Source organism: Anomaloglossus baeobatrachus, chromosome 12 (assembly GCF_048569485.1).
Source record: "Anomaloglossus baeobatrachus isolate aAnoBae1 chromosome 12, aAnoBae1.hap1, whole genome shotgun sequence".
Taxonomy (NCBI): domain Eukaryota; kingdom Metazoa; phylum Chordata; class Amphibia; order Anura; family Aromobatidae; genus Anomaloglossus; species Anomaloglossus baeobatrachus.
In genome coordinates this window covers 91,289,952-91,311,000 of record NC_134364.1, presented here as the reverse complement: position 1 = coordinate 91,311,000, position 21,049 = coordinate 91,289,952, and the positions used below count along the sequence as shown (strand labels likewise).

Sequence of the window (21,049 nt, the reverse complement as noted above, 5' to 3'; positions counted from 1 at the left end):
TATATAATTATATATGTACAGCCGGTATAACCTGGGCATCTCCTGTATATAATTATATATGTACAGCCGGTATAACCTGGGCATCTCCTGTATATAATTATATATGTACAGCTGGTATAACCTGGGCATCTCCTGTATATACAGTTAGGTCCAGAAATATTTGGACAGTGACACAAGTTTTGTTATTTTAGCTGTTTACAAAAACATGTTATATATATAATATGGGCTGAAAGTGCACACTCCCAGCTGCAATATGAGAGTTTTCACTTCCAAATCGGAGAAAGGGTTTAGGAATCATAGCTCTGTAATGCATAGCCTCCTCTTTTTCAAGGGACCAAAAGTAATTGGACAAGGGACTCTAAGGGCTGCAATTAACTCTGAAGGCGTCTCCCTCGTTAACCTGTAATCAATGAAGTAGTTAAAAGGTCTGGGGTTGATTACAGGTGTGTGGTTTTACATTTGGAAGCTGTTGCTGTGACCAGACAACATGCGGTCTAAGGAACTTTGAATTGAGGTGAAGCAGAACATCCTGAGGCTGAAAAAAAAGAAAAAATCCATCAGAGAGATAGCAGACATGCTTGGAGTAGCAAAATCAACAGTCGGGTACATTCTGAGAAAAAAGGAATTGACTGGTGAGCTTGGGAACTCAAAAAGGCCTGGGCGTCCACGGATGACAACAGTGGTGGATGATCGCCGCATACTTTCTTTGGTGAAGAAGAACCCGTTCACAACATCAACTGAAGTCCAGAACACTCTCAGTGAAGTAGGTGTATCTGTCTCTAAGTCAACAGTAAAGAGAAGACTCCATGAAAGTAAATACAAAGGGTTCACATCTAGATGCAAACCATTCATCAATTCCATGTATATAATTATATATGTACAGCTGGTATAACCTGGACATCTGTGTATAACTATATATGTACAGCCGGTATAACCTGGGCATCTCCTGTATATAATTATATATGTAGAGCTGTTATAACCTGGGAATCCTCTCTATAACGTACGCTTTTCCTGTCTATTTCTTATTATCTTGTCCTCAGCACCTACACTGTATTTTCTGGGGTCCTAACAGTAAATCACTGGTCTTCTATCATGTTACTTTGTAGGAGGGTCGGGAGTACTCGCCCGCCGCAACCAATGCGGACAATGGAGGGGGCAAGAAAAAGCAGAAAGAGATGGAAATGGATGAGCTCAAGAAGGAAGTCACTATGGTGAGAAATGCAGGACTTGTGATTAGTGCAGAAGTACAATGTCTTCATGCCCCCGGTGGTAGTCTGGGGTACTGCACTTAATAATTTTCATGCCCAGGACAATAGGACAATGGTTGTCACACTAGTCATTATTACTATGATATATGAAGATGCGCTTTATCTTTAGAGATATGTGCCCTCCTCCGTTTATCTTGTCCGAGGTTGTCATTTACCTTTGTTTTAATAAAGTAAATAATGTACACGTTTTTGGCAGGATGACCATAAACTTTCACTTGAAGAATTGGCACGAAAATATGGCACCGACCTCACAAAGGTAAGAAAATATGTGGGAGGAAAAATTCTAAACCTACCGAGTATTTCCTGAGGTCAGTGCTCTAGGCTTATGCTGGATAAGTTTGCATCAATATTTAAATGGAGCCAGGATGAGTCCTATGGCTGCTGCACTCTGCATAGGCAGCAACCAAATTGACAGCACTCTCAGTATTGAGCTGTCATCTTCGTAACTGCCTATACAAAGTGTAGTAGCTGAGATTATTCCGTTGGCTGCTGTGCTCTGCATAGGCAGCAACTGAGATGTTAGAACTTTCATTATAGAGCTTTGTAATCTTGGTCGCTGCCTATACAGAGCATAGCAACTGAAATGAGTCTGATGGTTTCTTCGCTCTGCGTAGGCAGCAACCAAGATCATAGATTTTTCAGTTTTGTGGTTTGTCACTTTGTCATCTTCGACGTTGCCTATACAGAGCAAAGCAGCTGAGGTGAGTCTGTTAGCTTCTTCGCTTTGCGTACGCAGCAACCAAGATGACAGACTCTCAGAATTGAGCTTTTGTCATCTTGGTCACTGCCCGAGCAGAGCATAGCAGCGAGATGACTCTGATGGCTGCTGCGCTCTGCGTAGTCAACAACCAAGATGACAGAATTCACAGTATTGAGCTTTGTTATCTTTGTTGCTGCCCATACAGAGAGAAGCAGCGAAGATTAGCCTGACGTTTTCTGCGCTCTGCATAGGCAGCAGCCAAAATGACAGAACTCTCAGTATTGAACGTTGTCATCTTGGTCACTGCCTGTACAGCGTGTAGCACCCGTGATGAGTCTGACGGCTGCTGTGCTCTGCGTAGGCAACGGCCAAGTTCACAGAACTCTCAGTATTGATTTTAATCATGTAGGTCACTGCCTATGCAGAGCGTAGCAGCCAATGACCAACTCTTGTTTGCATTGCTCTAGTCAGGCAGCGACCAGACAGATGTGAGTGCTTAAGGGATTGGGTTAGAGGAAAGGAAGCATAGGACTATTGGATAGGATTTATTGTAATAAAATAATTACATAAAAAAAATTAAAATATAAAAAAAAATTGTAATAATATTTAACTTTTTAGATATTGGCAAAAAGTAGAGAAAACTAGAGGCCAAAGGGCATAGTACAATATAATACATGTACTTGGGGTTAAGGGGTTCAATACTGGACTGGTGGACGCTAATCTACGAGTTAAGTGGAGAACAATACTTTGTGCCAAGCGCTGGCGCCCCACACTACTCCACTGGGTAAATATTCCTAATATCCTGGTGGTGGTCCCTGTAAATGTTTTCTTGCACACTTGAATACTTTCTGCTTGTTTGTGGTAAACATTTTCTAATAATTTACCCACACAAATAAAATAATTCCTCTGGATGTGACTCCACTAATGAGGAATCGCTGCCACAGAACGGCAAGCAGCCTGCCGCTCAGTCAGAGATCTGTGTGAGCCGATCACATGCCCCAATTATCTCACATCGTGTGGTGGGATGTACGGACACGAAGTCACAACCTCCGAAACCATCACATTACACCCCGCATCACCAGAGAGGAGGATAGATAAATACCGTATATACCAGAAACATGATGGACCTATAGCTTCTAGAGAACATCCAACCTGTGGCCAGGTGAAAAGTGGCCAGCCTTGTTCCTTCATTATCTTCGTGACTTCAGTAACGCAGAATATGTGATAATACTGTACTTATTATCAAGATCTAATTAAAGGGATGATCTACAACTGATTATTTTGGCTAGTTTGTATTTTTTTGTTTACTTGCTGACTTCTCACAGGGTCACACAAACACCCGTGCTGCCGAAATCCTTGCACAAGATGGTCCCAATGCTCTCACACCTCCTCCCACCACCCCAGAATGGGTAAAGTTTTGCCGGCAGCTGTTTGGTGGATTCTCCATTTTGCTGTGGATTGGAGCCATCCTTTGCTTCCTCGCCTATGGAATCCAGATCGCCATGGAGGACGAACCCATCAACGACAATGTCAGTACCATCCATTTCAGGGCAAGCTTTCTTCTACAAACTCCAAGACCTTTTTCGTGACTAGTGTTTTGTTTTGCCTTTCCTTAGCTGTATCTGGGGGTGGTCCTGGCTGCTGTTGTCATAGTCACTGGATGCTTTTCTTACTACCAAGAAGCAAAAAGTTCCAAGATCATGGACTCCTTCAAGAACATGGTCCCCCAGGTAATGGACTGGTTAGTGGAGACACATGAGGGTAATATTTGTCTCTTTGAACCTTCTTAAGGCCCCGTCACACGCTACGATATATCTAACGATATGTCGGCGCGGTGACAGAATTTGTGACGCACATCCGGCATCGTTAGAGATGTCGTAGCGTGTGACATCTCCGAACAACTGTTAACGAGCAAAAATACTCACCTTATCGTTGCTCGTTGACACGTCGTTCATTTTCATAATGTCGTTCCTCCTTCTGTGCGCCGGTTGTTCATCGTTCCCGAGGCAGCACACATCGCTACGTGTGACACCCCGGTAACGACGAACACAGCTTACCTGCATCCCGCCGGCAATGCGGAAGGAAGTAGGTGAGCGGGATGTTATGTCCCGCTCATCTCCGCCCCTCTGCTTCTATTGGGCGGCCGCTGTGTGACGCCGCTGTGACGCCGAACGTCCCTCCCCCTTCAGGAAGAGGATGTTCGCCACCCACAGCGATGTCGTTAGGGAGGTAAGTACATGTGACGGGGATTAACGACATTGTGCGCCACGTGCAACTAATTGCCCGTGACGCAGAAACAACAGGAGGGTGCGATCGCTCATGCGATTGCACGATATATCGTACCGTGTGACGCCGCCTTTAGAGTTGAAGGGTTCAACTTTGGTTAGACCTTTAGGTGTCAAAAGAACTAGGGTCAGGTGACAACCTCTACCTCTACACGCCCTATAGCTATGCTTCGAGGTTATGCACCATAGACAAATTGTGTAATTTTGGATTGGCCTTCTTCATGGTGGAGAGCAATTTTTTACATAGTTGAGATGGATCTCCATTGAAATATTCAAGTCAAGCCCCAATCTACTCAAGGCTTAACTTGAACTCCTTGAGTAGAAGAACCATACACAGATCTGACAGTGACTGAGACTTGGACATCACCAAGCCTCATGTTTTTGTTTACACCCTTAAGAAATGAAGAATAATGAAGTTGTCCTGGCTAAAGGGTACTTTACATGCTGCGACATCGCTAGCGATCTCGTTAGCGATGTGAAATTCTAGATCACAAGTGCGATCTTTAGAGATCGCACATAGGTCATTTTACCCATGTGCGATCTCGAAAGATCGCACTTGCGATCTAGAATTTCACATCGCTAACAAGATCGCTAGCGATGTCGCAGCATGTAAAGTACCCTTTAGTCGAAATGGTGGGACCACAAATCCGTACTACCTTCTTTAAGATCTGTTGACTTAGTTATAGCTTGTTACCAAGATGCTTGCCGATAAGGGAGTGACTGAACAAGTTAGGGAGGTCCTAACCTAGCTTTAGATCTTAGAACATCTTTGGAGTTCACCCTACATAGAGAAATTGACCCATGTTTTCAATGGCCAAACTCCGGCCAAGGGAGCAAAACCATGATTATTACTAGTAAAGATGTCTCAAAATTTTGCTTTTACTTTACATTCCTCCAGCAAGCTCTTGTAATTCGCGAAGGGGAGAAGCTGCAGATTAATGCAGAAGCCGTGGTAGTTGGTGACTTGGTAGAGATCAAAGGAGGTGACCGTATTCCTGCAGACATCAGGATCATCTCTTCCCACGGATGCAAGGTACCTTGTGTGGGACCGTGTGGGGTGTTCTGGAGCTAAGATTCTTTTTGCAATCTTAAAATAAAAAAAATATTTTATCTCCCTCCAGGTGGATAACTCCTCATTGACCGGAGAATCAGAACCTCAGACTCGCTCCCCAGAATTCACCCATGAAAATCCTCTAGAGACCAGAAATATCTCCTTCTTCTCGACAAACTGTGTGGAAGGTAAGGCAAAAAAAGGCATTAGACATGAGAAATCAATATGGCAGATTGACCTATGGTAACTTAACATGGTGGGTGTGAGTGAAAACATTTCTCTCACACATGTAGGCTTTATGAGAAGAAAATGGTTCTTATAACCCAACGGGTCTACATAATGAGTGAGCGTCCATCTTTTATATGGTTCCCCATAAAGTTAGGAGAATATGAAACACTCACCATCAACAGAGCAGAATGGAAGAGAAGCTACTGCCCTGTTGACGTGAAGTCGAGTGGAAACAGAATTGCCGCAGAAGTGGTCTGTGCCACCGTGAATTATCAGGACCCTAATAAGATACCAAATGTTTACTCCGTACTTTACAGACCCTTAAATTATCACACCCCAGAGAAGACCAATACATTTTCAGTCCTTAGACAAGACCCCTAAATTCCCATATCATTTGTCTTTAAATGACGAGAATTCAAAACAGACGTGATCATACCGCTTATTCTAAAAGATCAGATTTGAGACCAGACTCCTAAATTATCATACTCTTTACCCTTAAATTAAAATACCCCAAACCAAAGCCTTAAATCATACCCCTTACCCTTACATTATCAGATCTCTAAATTACGATAAAGCTTACCTTTACAACCCAAAAGCAGACCCCTAAATGATCTTCCACCTTACCCCTAAATTACCAGACTCCTAAATTATAAGACCCCAGACCAGACCATTACTTTTTCAGCCCTTAGACCAGACCCCTAAATTGTTAGCACTCATGAACTGAACTCAGATTAGACCTATATACCTTAGACCAGCTCACACCCCTGATCAGACCCTATAGTTACCAGTCTCATTCTTGATGAGTCCCCTGTACCTCTAGAGCTACGTAGGCCCTATATTAATAACACTGTGTAGTGTCAGCGCATTGTGTGCCAGGCCGCCTCGAGACAGCACATCCCATAGAAAAACATATGGCTGGTAGTTTAGCCCAGTAATATAACCTCCTCTTTGCTCAAAATACCTTGAATCACTCGTTTCCTTCTTTATTTATAGGGACAGCTCGGGGTATTGTCATAGCAACAGGAGACCGCACAGTAATGGGTCGTATTGCAACCCTGGCTTCAGGCTTAGAAGTAGGCCGCACTCCTATCGCCATGGAGATAGAGCACTTTATTCACATCATCACCGGAGTGGCTGTCTTCCTTGGTGTCTCCTTTTTCGTCCTTTCCCTCATCCTCGGTTACTCTTGGCTGGAAGCCGTCATATTTCTTATTGGCATCATAGTGGCAAACGTGCCTGAGGGTCTCCTGGCCACAGTCACGGTAAAGTGTAGACCACTCTAGTCACTATTAGATAATATAAATGTGAAATAAGAAGCGCAGCCATATTTCTGCATCTCTATTACTTCTGCATAGGTGTGCTTAACCCTGACGGCTAAGAGGATGGCTCGTAAGAATTGCCTTGTGAAGAACCTGGAAGCTGTGGAGACTTTGGGTTCTACGTCAACCATCTGCTCTGATAAGACAGGAACCCTGACCCAGAACCGAATGACTGTGGCCCATATGTGGTTTGACAACCAAATTCACGAGGCGGACACAACAGAGGACCAGTCAGGTTTGAGAAAATACTTGGTCATTGCTCAAGACTGGGACAACCCAAAATACCAGATGCAATTCTTTGGTTGGATGGATTATCCATGGACGTCTATTATTAAGAAATAAAGAGACTTTAGGGTCCCAGTATACCGGGTTTAATTGTAAGGGTCACACAGGTCCAGGTGTTTCATTGCAACCCTAAATACCAGTGATATGGGTTCCTTCTCATGTGTGTTGATGAACTTTTTTAACATCTTCTCTTATGGCCCCATACAGTTAGTTGGCGCATAAATCTGGAAACCATAGTTCTACCAAAAGACGAGTGATTCCAGTGTAAGAAAATATACTTAGGTTTACTGGATTTATTTATGGACAGTATATATATTTGGTAGCAGGTCAATGACTTATTTGGTCCAGCTTCTGTCTTTCATGGAGTTTCAGGCATTGTGAATATATATGGCTGCAAACTACTTGTGAGAAACACTTCCATTACGTGATATGACTGACTTGGGACCTCCTCATACTTCCTTTTAACGATAACTGTCTTTAACACAGTATCTGTGCCCCTGCCTAGCAAGCCTTCATTCTCAAACGCTTTGAGGTCCGGCCTATACGTTGCCTCAGCCTCACTTTTTCTCCTTTGCTTTCTTAGGGCCTCCTGGGTGCTCTCGAGCTAAGCTCTCCTTTCACTCTGCTAAACTTCTCAGGTCCCATCTACAAGTTGTCTTAGCCCCTCATCTTCTATTTTACGTTGTTAGGGTCCACACAAACACACAGCTTCTTCTCTAAACTTTACTGGTTTAGGGTCTCCATAAACCCACAACTATACCTTCCTGGGCTCTTGGCTTTATTTCCATTGCAGCTGGGCTCGCCATCTTCTCTTCATCAAGTTCCTTGGCACCAAGGATGTTCTGTCAGTTGTCTAAGAACCAAATTGTTACATTTACATTCTGGTTATTATGCCTGCTAGCATTGTTCCTCCTTCCTGACCTACACAACACTCTGTGGCCTTACTTGTCCACACTACTGTGATCTTTCTCAGCCCTAGACTAGAACTTAGAAAACATCTATGTTCCCCAAACTGCTCCCTGTTGCAGGGTTTTCCCTGCCTCTTTGTCGGTAGTGTCACTTCCACTTCGCCCCAGTACCCTGGCATTCTATGAATGATTATGCAATAAACCGTTTGTATTGCATTTTAGGGGCCACCTTTGATAAACGATCTCCAACTTGGACAGCTCTGTCTCGAATTGCTGGACTTTGTAACCGCGCCGTATTTAAAGTGGGTCAGGAAAAGATTCCCATCTCCAAGGTGAGGTGTTAAGAAAAAAAATTTGATATGAGATAAATGGAGCTGCTTAGACAGATAATGGATAGATACTCAGTGATCGATCCTTGTCGTATTATCGGTGTGTAGAGGGACACTGCTGGGGATGCATCGGAGTCGGCTCTTCTGAAGTGCATTGAACTTTCCTGTGGGTCAGTGAGGAAGATGAGAGACAGGAGCCCGAAAGTGGCAGAGATCCCCTTCAATTCGACCAACAAATATCAGGTGAGTAGTTGATGCAGATGGACAGATTTTGCGATCAGACCTGATGATACACCGAGAATCAAAGATATAGTGTCATAGGGCAGATACTGAGTGCCCAGTAAGCTCCAGATATCTAATTTCATGTTTTTAAGATGACTAATGGTGGTCTCCAATTTGAAAGACATAGTTTTGGCTATGGTATTACTTGATGTTCTTTCTTTTCCCTCTACAGTTATCCGTTCATGAACGTGAGGACAGTCCTGACAGCCACATTCTGGTCATGAAGGGGGCACCTGAAAGAATCCTGGACCGTTGCTCATCTATTATGTTACACGGAGAGGAACAACCTCTAGACGAGGAGATGAAAGAAGCCTTCCAAAATGCTTACTTTGAACTAGGAGGACTGGGCGAGAGAGTTTTGGGTAGGCATCTTGTCTTCTACTGATTTGGGTAAGGTCACAAACTTGGAGAAATGCCCACTTTATGAATTTCCTTTATTTCCCCCAGGGTTCTGCCACAGTTTTATGCCAGCTGACAACTTCCCACGTGGATTCAAGTTCGACACCGATGAAGTTAACTTCCCCATCACCAACCTATGCTTCATAGGGCTAATTTCTATGATAGATCCACCTAGAGCTGCTGTACCTGATGCTGTTGGCAAGTGTCGCAGCGCTGGCATCAAGGTAAAGTTTTCAGAAAAACTGTAACATGATGGCACTTCAAAGTACAATATTGAAATGAGAGTTCACTATGGTTTTACAGATGGCAGCATACTCATTGGTGGAGTGGTCCCATCAAGTAAACAAAGAGGTACCTGAGATCTTTTGGGTCAAAACACTGATGTGCTTATCTTTCAGGTCATCATGGTAACTGGAGACCATCCCATTACTGCTAAAGCGATTGCCAAAGGTGTCGGTATCATCTCTGAAGGGAATGAGACAGTAGAGGACATTGCGGACCGGCTTAACATTCCAGTTAGCCACGTCAATCCCAGGTGAGTCATAGTCAAGATGCCACTGAACAGTCTTCAGTACAGTACAGGTTGTCACCACCAGAGGTTGTTACCGTACAGAGTGTGACAACCAAGCATTATTGCCGTACAGAGTGTGGACCACCAGAGGTTGTTGTTGCCATGTAGGATGTGACCACCAGGGGTCGTTGTTGCCGTACAGAGTGTAACCTCCAGAGAATATTGATGCCATACAGGGTGTGACCACCAGGGGTTGTTATTGCCGTACAGGATGTGACAACCAGGGGGTGATGTGCACCATCCAGTTTCCATTAAGCTGATTGTAAATGTTGATATGTACTGCTCAAAAAAAATTAAGGGAACACTAAAATACCAGTGTGTGTTGTTTAAGTGTTCCCTTTATTTTTTTGAGCAGTATATTTTTAAAAAGTTCCCTGGGAGCAGGCTATTGTTAACAGCTATGAGCCACTTAATCATTAATTTTTTGCAGGCACCGGTCTTCCTTTTTAGCTTGAGTTGTTTGTTTTGCAATATTTAATAAAACGACGTGCCTTATATTTACCGATCACATGGGTTTATAACCTCATTATTTTGTAGGATTCAGTAATATAGAAGACGTCTGTAAAATAACCAACTTTCTTCACCCTTCCAGGGAAGCCAAAGCTTGTGTGGTCCATGGCTCGGACCTGAAGGACATGACCTCAGAGCAGCTGGACGACATACTGAAGAACCACACCGAGATTGTTTTCGCTCGCACGTCTCCACAGCAGAAACTGATCATCGTGGAGGGTTGTCAGAGACAGGTGAAGTCTGGGTGGGAGAGGGGGAAGTTTAAGTCACATTTTTGGTAACTGCCCTTCATAAGGACAGTGTGTCAGACATTGGTAGATACCATGTCTCAATGTCATTCGAGACACTCGTAATGCCTGATTTTTTGAGGTACCAGCACCAAAACTCAGTGTTATCTTTCCTGCAGGGCGCTATAGTGGCTGTGACAGGTGATGGTGTCAATGACTCTCCAGCCCTGAAGAAGGCCGATATCGGGGTGGCCATGGGCATAGCAGGGTCTGACGTCTCCAAGCAAGCTGCTGACATGATCCTCCTGGACGATAACTTTGCTTCCATTGTGACTGGAGTGGAGGAAGGTTTGTAAGATCACAAATCCATGAAAAACAATGAATTGCTGATGACAGGGAACAATACACTGCATTAAACTACACAGAAAATTGAGTTTTGGAGACTTCACATTTATCTGAGAGCCTCCCCTACATTTAGGCAAGTATGCCTAGCAGCTCCGCCATCAGGGCATTACAACCATGACTGGTGTACTGGGCCCCAGTCACAGCCGCAGCAGAGGGGCCCGGCGATGTCGGTTCAGCCACTGCACACGTCTAAATTGCATGCAGAGCCGTTCTAGGCCATGCAAATTAGACATGTAGTTGGAAGCAAGGTGAGTGGAGCAGACCAGGGAGGCGGTGTGTCATCCCACAGCCCACCGTGATTAGGTCATCATGCTCCACCTCATGATCACACTGCTGCAGGCAATGGGGAGGTGGCGAGGACATGGCATCCGGCTGGGAATGGTAGGTGCTCCTTGAGCTGAAGGTTCCCATCCAGGGGATGGGGGCCCATCCAGCTGAAATGCATTGCAGCTCAGAGAGGACACCACGCGACGTGGGAGCCGGGAAAGGTGAATACATTTTTTTTCTGTTCTTTTTGCGGCAGAGAAACATACAAGGAGAGGCCCTAGAAGGGGATATATATAAGAAGGAGGACCTATATACCAGGAAGCGTACAAAAACCAGGATGGGGATATTATACCAGAAAGTGCCAAGGAGGGGGATATGTATACACCAGGAGGGCGCCTGGAAGGGGACATATATACATGAAGGAGGACATATATACCAGAAAGGGGTCAAAAACCAGGATGTGCACAGGATGGGATATATATACCAGAATGGGGACAAATAAATCAGGATGGGGATATATATACCAGGAGGGTCCCAGGATGGGGACATGTATACCAGGAGGATGACATATATGCTAGGAAATGGACAATAAACCAGGATGGAACATACATACCAGCAAGGGCCCAGGATGGGGATATATATTCCAGGAAGGGAACATATATACCAGGAGTAGGACCTATATACCAGGGGGATATTATACAGAGGGTCAATGTGTGTGTGGGAGAGGATATAGTATACAGAGGGGCAGTGTGTGTGTGTGTGTGTGTGTGTGTGTGTGTGCGTGCGTGAGAAATATATATGTATAAATAAAGAGGGCCGCTTGTGCGGGGGGATGGTATATAAAGGGCACAGCGTACTTGAGGGATATTATACAGAGGGGCAGTGTGTGTGTGGGGATATTATACAGAGGGGCAGTGTGTGTGTGTGTGTGTGTGTGTATTATACCGAGGACCAGTGTGTGCATGGGAATATTATACAGACGTGCAGTGTGTATGGAGGATATTATACAGAGAAGCATTGTGTGTGGGGGGGGTATTATACAGAGGAGCAGTGTATGTGGGGGGATGATATACAGAGGAGCAGTGTGTGGGGGAGATATTATACAGAGGAGCAGTGTGTGTGGGGATATTATACACAGGGGTATTATGTGTATATTATACAGAGAGGCAGTGTGTCGGGATATTATACATATACACACACAGTGGCACCTCGCTTAAGGACTAACCCAGTTAGCGAGTATTTCGCTTAACGAGCAAAGCTTGCTATAAATTTGTAACGCAGTTTACGAGCAAGCTTTGCCGTACGAACAAAATACTCACTGCACACACTTCCGGTTCCGTACATCCACCGCTATCTAACCCGCTCTTGCAGTCCGCACAAACACACACAAGCACACACAAACACAAACGAGCGCACACACACATATTATGCTCACCTTACCTTCCGTTCCATCGCCGGCCTCATGGTTCCTGTAGTTCGCCGCTACTGGATGTGTATCTGTAACCATCTTGACTATAGAGGAACTTCCGCTGTCAGCCGCTACTCAAAGGCAGCACAGCACACTGGCCAATTAAAGGCAAGTGGCTCCTGCCTTTGATATCAGCACTCTGGCAGCGGAAGTTCCTCCTTCATCACTATGGTTACCCGATACACATCTTGTACCGGCGAACTGCAAGATCCAGGAGGCCGGCGATGGAACGGAAGGTAAGGTGAGCATAATATGTGTCTGTTTGTGTGTGTTTGTGTGTGTGTTTTTGTGTGTGTTTTTGTGTGTGTTTTTGTGTGTGTTTGTACGTGTTTGTACGTGTGTAGAATGGCACAATAGGGGACCAGGATGGGACATTGAACAAGTTGTGGAACGAATTGTCTGCATTGCAATGATTTCCTATGGGAGATCGTGCTTTGCTGAACGAGTAACCTGGCTAACAAGCACACTCCCAGAACGGATTGTTCTCGTTAACCAAGGTTCCACACACATATATATATATATATATACCCACAGAAATACGTTTTTCCCAAAATGGCAGTGAGTGTGGAAGATTTGAGGGGTGGAGGCGGAGCTGGGGTGGAGTCTCATGGAGGCCCCAAAATTTTGCCAGTATCGGGCCCTGACATTCTTAGTGGCTGCCCTTATGCCAAATAAGACAGTTAAAGGGATGAAAAAATGTGATCTGTTTAAGGTTACCTGGTATGAGCGAAATACACTCCTATGCCATTGGAACTCCAAATTAGTAAGATTTGTTTTATGAGCGCTTGGGAAATCATTGCAGCACACACGCTTTGTGGTGTACTAAAAGTTTCTCCTTTATTACATCATGTGACCAGTTTATATAGTATCTCAAACAAAGAAATAACTCCTCCTCGGAACTATGCACCAATAAGAGCCGCAGGGTTGTGTGTAGAAATGTGAAACTTCCCCTCCCATCAGTGTTAGCTGAGCCCTATGACATCATTCAATTATAAAACAAGATGGTTTCTGTTAGAACAAAATAGACTGTATTCTCTCACACCTGGTGACAAGGATTTGCTAAGATCAGGGTGAATAGCACGGACTGGAGGCGGCAATGCAGCAGAGCTGGACTAGCTGGCTGGTATGTATAACAGTGAGGATCAATGGTGAATCAACGGAACAGGATGTACTAGATGCAGCAAAGACAATGGTGTGGACAGCACCTAGATCAGCTAAGACGAGGAGGCAGGGGCCGTGATGCTGCAGACCTGAGTGTGCCAACATTACCTTGTATAAGTAGAGACAAGTAGACAGGTAAAGTTTAATGTGGGGACACCACCTTAAATCAGCAGAGATAAGCAGCAGAGTTGAATACCTACTCAAATCTGCTGTGTAGTTGAATGTGCGGATAGTACACAGGAACAGCTCAGATTAGTAGGCTACTATTCAGCTATTTGCAGACTCCTGGGTAGCACACATGGTAGCAGTGTGCACCACTAGCCGGCCTGAAAAATCCTGAAATAGAGAGAGGCAGCTGTAGGCAAATGAGGAAGTAAAGCCCAGCACTGGAGCCGGGACAGGTGAGTGACACCTTACAGTAAATGCAGGACTCTTAGGCGGGCTTTGCATGTTGCGACATCGCAAGCCGATACTGCGATGTCGCACGCGATAGTCCTCGCCCCCGTCGCAGGTACGATATCTTGTGATAGCTGGCGTAGCGAAAATTATCGCTACGCCAGCTTCACATGCACTCACCTGCCCTGCTACCGTCGCTCTGGCCGGCGACCCGCCTCCTTCCTAAGGGGGCGGGTCGTGCGGCGTCATAGCGACGGCAGGCGGAGATGAGCAGGATGTAAACATCCCGCCCACCTCCTTCCTTCTCATTGCAGCCGGGATGCAGGTAGGAGAAGTTCCTCGCTCCTGCGGCTTTACACACAGCGATGTGTGCTGCCGCAGGAACGAGGAACTACATCGTACCTGTCTCTGCACCGGCATTATGGAAATGTCGGAGAATACACCGATGATACGATAACGACGCTTTTGCGCTCGTTTATCGTATCATCTAGGATTTACACACTACGATGTCGAAAGTGACGCCGGATGTGCGTCACTTTCGATTTCACCCCACCGACATCGCACGTGCGATGTTGCAATGTGCAAAGCCGCCCTTACTGTTTCTTAAGAGTTAGGACTAACACAGAAGGAGACGACTGTACGGAAAGGAGGACGCAAAGCCCAGCGCTGGAGCCGAGACAGGTGAGTGACACCCTAAGGCTATGTGCGCACGTTGCGTAAATACATGCAGTTACGCTGCGCTTTGTAGCGCAGCGTAACTGCATGCGTCCTGCGTCCCCTGCACAGTCTATGGAGATTGTGCAGGGGCCGTGCGCACGTGGCGTTTTAGAGTGCAGCGCTTCGGCTACTGCCTTTCCTGCTCTTTCCTGCGCTTTGACGGCAGCTCCCGCTCTGTCTATGGGAGGAGCTGCAGGCAGAGCGCATGGAATTGGCTTTTTTTTTTCACTACGGACATTTCTGCAGCGATTTAAAGCGCACGTGTGCTCTTCAGATCGCTGCAGAAATTTCTGCAGGGCTAATACGCAACGTGCGCACATAGCCTTAGGGTGGCTTTGCACGTTGCAAATCATCGGTGTATTCTCCGACATTTCCATAATGCCGGTGCAGAGACAGGTGCGATGTAGTTCCTCGTTCCTGCGGCAGCACACATCGCGGTGTATGAAGCCGCAGGAGCGAGGAACATCTCCTACCTGCCTCCCGGCTGCAATGAGAAGGAGGTGGGCGGGATGTTTACATCCTGCTCATCTCCACCCCTATTGGCTGCCTGCCGTGTGACGTCGCTATGACGCCACACAACCCGTCCCCTTAGGAAAGAGGCGGGTGGCCGGCCAGAGCGACGGTCGCAGGGCAGGTGAGTGCATGTGAAGTTGGCGTAGCGATAATCTTCGCTACGCCAGCTATCACAAGATATCGTACCTGCAACGGGGGCGGGGACTATCGCGTGCGACATCGCAGCATCGGCTTGCGATGTCGCAACGTGCAAAGCCCGCCTAAAAGCAAGACTCTTCCTGTTTCTAAAGAGATAGGACCACAAGGAACTGAGGCGGGCATAGGTCACGATATAGGAAAAGGGACGTTTGGGCACAATTTTCACTTTCATATTTATTGTTATGACCCGAAGATATATACTTTAAATCTGAATCCCTTTAAGTAATGTTAGTCTTCTATTTTTCTTTTCTTTTTAGGACGTCTGATTTTTGACAACTTGAAAAAATCCATCGCTTACACACTGACCAGTAACATCCCGGAGATCACACCATTCTTACTCTTCATCATCGCTAATATCCCACTTCCTCTGGGCACAGTTACCATTTTGTGCATCGATCTGGGTACAGACATGGTGCGTGTGTTTCCTCAAGACTGAATGACCTTAATAAGGCATCATTTTTCTCGAACCTTGTGCCTCGTTAATGTCACAAACTTCAAGAATTGGGAACGTTTCACCAGTCTCCAGCCATTAAAGGGAACCTGTCACCAGTTTTTTCCCTATTAAACCAAAAATATCACCTTCTGCAGCTCCTGGGCTGCATTCTAGGAAGGTGCACCTTGTTGCTGGCCCCCCTTGCATACCCCTAAAAGAACTTTATAAAATTTTAATGTTTCCTATGCAAATGAGTTTGGATGGTCCGATGAGTAGGCTCTAATTTGGCTCCTGTCCCCCCTCCTGCCACTGTTCGCCGTCCTCCAGTCAAGATTTACATGGATGACCGCCGCCCGCATCATTGTTCACACTGCTGGAGTCTCGCATTTCGCTGTGCCCCTATCGCGGGGCTAAGCATAAAGTTTCCCTTGTGCGAGCACCGGTGATGTAGTTGCGCAGGCACGAGATTATGGGCGGGTACGAGGATGACGCTGGTGAGGTCATACACAGTGCCTCCCGTAATATTGCACCTGCAGAACTACATCACCGGCGCTCATGTGAGGGAAACTTATGCTCAGCCCCGCGATAGGAGCACAGTGAAATGCGCCTGCGCGAGACTCCAGCAGTGTGAACGGTGGCGGGGGTGGCGTCATCCATGTTCATCATGATTGGAGGACGGCGAACAGTGGCAGGAGGGGGGACAGGAGCCGAAATACAGCCCACCCATCGGGCCAAAAAAACTCATTTGCATAGGAAACGGTAAGATTTTATAAAGTTCTTCTAGGGGTCTGCAAGGGGGGCCAGCAACAAGGTGCACCTTCCTAGAATACAGCCCAGGAGCTGCAGAAGGTGATATTTTTGGTTTAATATGGAAAAAAGTGGTGACTGGTTCCCTTGAAATGACCACAGACCACCTTACTGACCTGTTGTTTTTTTTAATGATTTAGGTACCTGCAATCTCCCTGGCATATGAAGCTGCTGAAAGTGACATCATGAAGAGACAACCACGGAACCCGCGGACCGACAAACTGGTGAACGAGCGTCTAATCAGCATGGCGTACGGACAAATTGGTGGGTATAGGTCTTGACTTTTTTTTAATAGACATGCAGTACCACGTATGACCACTGGGTGGAGATAAAGCAGCAATTTTAGACCTTGTTACTTTTTTCGGAAGAAAACAAGCTTTTTTATTAACTTGATTGGGATTTCAGAAAATCCACTTTGCGGGTGTAATGGCACCTCCTAGTTTAACATCATTGCAGACAAATCTGGAGAATTAGAGGATCCCCTTTAAATTTTCCAAGTGCTGTTTCAGGAGTTATTCCCCTTTAAGAAGTAATTTCTCTTCTGTGCTACGTACAGGCATCTGTGGTCCCCAGGCCTAGATCTGTGCTTGTTCTTCTCCCGCGTCAGTGACTGCGCAGGACACACTGCTTTATTTATTCATTACCGCTGAACTGACTTTCATTATTTAATTAGCCGCGTCTGAATTGGAAGAAAAATAAAAGGCCAATTTGTTTCCAGGTCTGAGCGGCGGAAATTAATTGCTCTGTTTGGAGAGTAAAATTACTGATTACAGCAGTTCAGTTATGTGAAAAGAGGAAGAAAGAAGACCCAGAAAATCGTGATCATTACGTCAGACCCCAGATAAAGCTGCACAATTATTCAGAACACAAACTACACCCCTCAGATAAGACCCCCAAGTAATGCAGATCTCACACCAGGCACCTAAAGTGGACCGCACACCAGACGGGAAAATGTACAGCACAGAGCAGCCCCAGAAATTAATAAGGAGTTTTCCCTACATTGGCCTAATAGTACCGCTATGCATTATAAAAGGCAAATATAATACACTGTATAGTAAAGCACACACCGCCATACTATGCCTCACAATATATTACACCATACAGAGCCACACAACACATACTGCCATACTGTGCCTCACAATATATTACACCATACAGAGCCACACAACACATACTGCTATACTGTGCCTCACAATATATTACACCATACTATGCTACACAACACATACTGCCATACTGTGCCTCACAATATATTACACCACACTATGCCACACAACACATACTGCCATACTGTGCCTCACAATATATTATACCATACTATGCCACACAACACATACTGCCATACTGTGCCTCACAATATATTACACCATACTATGCCACACAACACATACTGCCATACTGTGCCTCACAATATATTACACCACACTATGCCACACAACACATACTGCCATACTGTGCCTCACAATATATTACACCATACTATGCCACACAACACATACTGCCATACTGTGCCTCACAATATATTACACCATACTATGCCACACAACACATACTGCCATACTGCGCCTCACAATATATTACACCATACTATGCCACACAACACATACTGCCATACTGTGCCTCACAATATATTATACCATACTATGCCACAAAAAATGTCATTCAGTACAACACAACACATACTGCGCCTAACAACACATACTGCTATATCGTGCCACATTATACATACCGCCATACTGTGCCACACAATATATTACACCATACAGAACCACACAACACATACTGCCATACTGTGCCTCACAATATATTATACCATACTATGCCACAAAAAATGTCATTCAGTACAACACAACACATACTGCACCTAACAACACATACTGCTATATCGTGCCACATTATACATACCGCCATACTGTGCCACACAATATATTACACCATACAGAACCACACAACACATACTGCCATACTGTGCCTCACAATATATTATACCATACTATGCTACACAAAATGTCATTCAGTACAACACAACACATACTGCGCCTAACAACACATGCTGCTATATCATGCCACATTATACATACCGCCATACTGTGCCACACAATATATTACACCATACAGAACCACACAACATATACTGCCATACTGTGCCTCACAATATATTATACTATACTGTGCCACACAAAATGTCATTCAGTACAACACAAAACAACACATACTGCTATATGGTGTCACACAATATATTAAACCATACTGTGCCACATAAAATATTGTACAGTACAACACCACCCATACTGCCATACAGAGCAACACAACACATACTGCGCCTCACAATATATTACACCATAATGTCCCACACAACACGTACCACCATACTGTACCTCACAATATATCACACCATATTGTGCCAGAAAAAATGTCATTCAGTACAACACAACCCATACTGCCATACAGCGCCATACTACACATACTGCCATACTGTGCCACACAATATATACTGCCATACTGTGCCAAACAACACATACTGCTATACTGTGCCACACAACACATACTGCCATACTGTACCACACTACACATACTGCCATACTGTACCACACTACACATACTGCCATACTGTGCCACACTACACATACTGCCATACTGTACCACACTACACATACTGCCATACTGTACCACACTACACATACTGCCATACTGTACCACACTACACATACTGCCATACTGTACCACACTACACATACTGCCATACTGTACCACACTACACATACTGCCATACTGTGCCACACTACACATACTGCCATACTGTACCACACTACACATACTGCCATACTGTACCACACTACACATACTGCCATACTGTACCACACTACACATACTGCCATACTGTACCACACACTAAATTACACCATAAAGTGACACAAAAAACATGCATTCCGACAATAAATACTGTCACACAACACCTATTGCCATACAATGGTCCACAATAAATACTATCATACAGTGACACACAATATATGCTGCTATACGGTGCCCCACAACACATACATCACACAGTAACAAACATTATATACTGCCATACAGTACCCTATAACACTTACCATCATACAGTGACAAAATAATATATACTGCCATACAGTGCCCCACAACACATACCGTCATACAATTACATACATTATATACTGCTATACAGTTCTCTAATACCACCAATGACCAAATAACTGCTCCAGAATAAAGTAAACCAATAGCAATCCTAAATAATAAGGAAATAATTCCACTATTCTATTCATATCAGTATTTGTAGAGGCCACAAGCCTTGTGTGCCACTTATTCCTGTAAGGCTGGCAATTGTCCTTTAGTTTATTACTTTTGGTGCTAGATAGAGATGTCTATAAGCTTTAATATATGAGAAGAGAGACCACTTCTTAAAGGGGAATGCTACTTATTATATCTACCAATCAGAGAGCTGGGAATAGTCTTCACTTTGCCTTTAGCATTGTATAGGTAAGTGTCTGGTTACGGTTACATTGCCTCATCTGTTGACCCCACAGGTATGATCCAGGCCCTAGGTGGCTTCTTCACCTACTTTGTAATTCTGGCGGAGAACGGTTTCCTGCCCGCTCAGCTGCTGGGTATACGACTGGACTGGGACGACCGCTCAAATAATGCCGTAGAAGACAGTTACGGGCAGGAATGGGTGAGTGGACTCCATACCTTCTTTGTGAGCAGAACTAGAGAGGACATGACTTGTACCTTCAACAGGACAGTGCTGAAGATCTGGGACTGTTCCACTGAATCTCTTGATGTCACCAGCTAGATGACTTCCTTCTCTGGCTGATACTGGTGACATCACTGATCTCAACTAGTGATGTCACTCATTAGTCCCCAACTATAATGATCACCTTTAATATTAAAGATAATTTCTGATTGATCCTTTCTGCTGGGACAGCAATATTTTGAGGTAGCGGAACAGTGCTAAACATTTTTCCCCTGTTCATCTGATGTTAGCATCCAGGTGACATCCTTCTCAGGCAAATACTGGTGACGTCACTGCTTTAACACAGCCGGTGATGTCATTTAACAGTCTCTGATATTAATGATCCTTCTTAATATTAAGAAGATCATTTCTGACTAATCCTTTCTGCTGGAACAGCAGATTCTTAGCCTGTCCAACTGATGTCACTATATGGATGACTTCCTTCTGAGGCGAATATTGGTGACATTACTGCGTTAACACAGCAGGTGATGTTACTTTAGTCCCCGATGTTAATGAACCCCCTTAATATTAAGAAGATTATTTCTGACTGATCCTTTCTGCTGGGACAGCA

General features: G+C 44.9%; 1 protein-coding gene across 2 annotated transcripts in view; it reads left to right on the top strand.

Moving 5' to 3' along the window:
• LOC142257419 (sodium/potassium-transporting ATPase subunit alpha-2) overlaps positions 1-21,049 on the top strand; it is a 34,407-nt gene that overhangs the window by 9,334 nt on the left and 4,024 nt on the right. For both annotated transcript variants that reach the window (XM_075329524.1, XM_075329525.1), the window contains 18 exons: positions 1,107-1,211; positions 1,465-1,524; positions 3,294-3,497; positions 3,585-3,698; positions 5,152-5,286; positions 5,375-5,492; positions 6,526-6,794; positions 6,888-7,086; positions 8,267-8,376; positions 8,482-8,616; positions 8,828-9,017; positions 9,103-9,278; positions 9,453-9,589; positions 10,218-10,368; positions 10,542-10,710; positions 15,745-15,899; positions 16,868-16,991; positions 20,273-20,418. In XM_075329524.1, the coding sequence (XP_075185639.1) occupies positions 1,107-1,211; positions 1,465-1,524; positions 3,294-3,497; positions 3,585-3,698; positions 5,152-5,286; positions 5,375-5,492; positions 6,526-6,794; positions 6,888-7,086; positions 8,267-8,376; positions 8,482-8,616; positions 8,828-9,017; positions 9,103-9,278; positions 9,453-9,589; positions 10,218-10,368; positions 10,542-10,710; positions 15,745-15,899; positions 16,868-16,991; positions 20,273-20,418 (2,697 nt within the window). The remainder of the gene's footprint in view (positions 1-1,106; positions 1,212-1,464; positions 1,525-3,293; positions 3,498-3,584; positions 3,699-5,151; positions 5,287-5,374; positions 5,493-6,525; positions 6,795-6,887; positions 7,087-8,266; positions 8,377-8,481; positions 8,617-8,827; positions 9,018-9,102; positions 9,279-9,452; positions 9,590-10,217; positions 10,369-10,541; positions 10,711-15,744; positions 15,900-16,867; positions 16,992-20,272; positions 20,419-21,049) is intronic.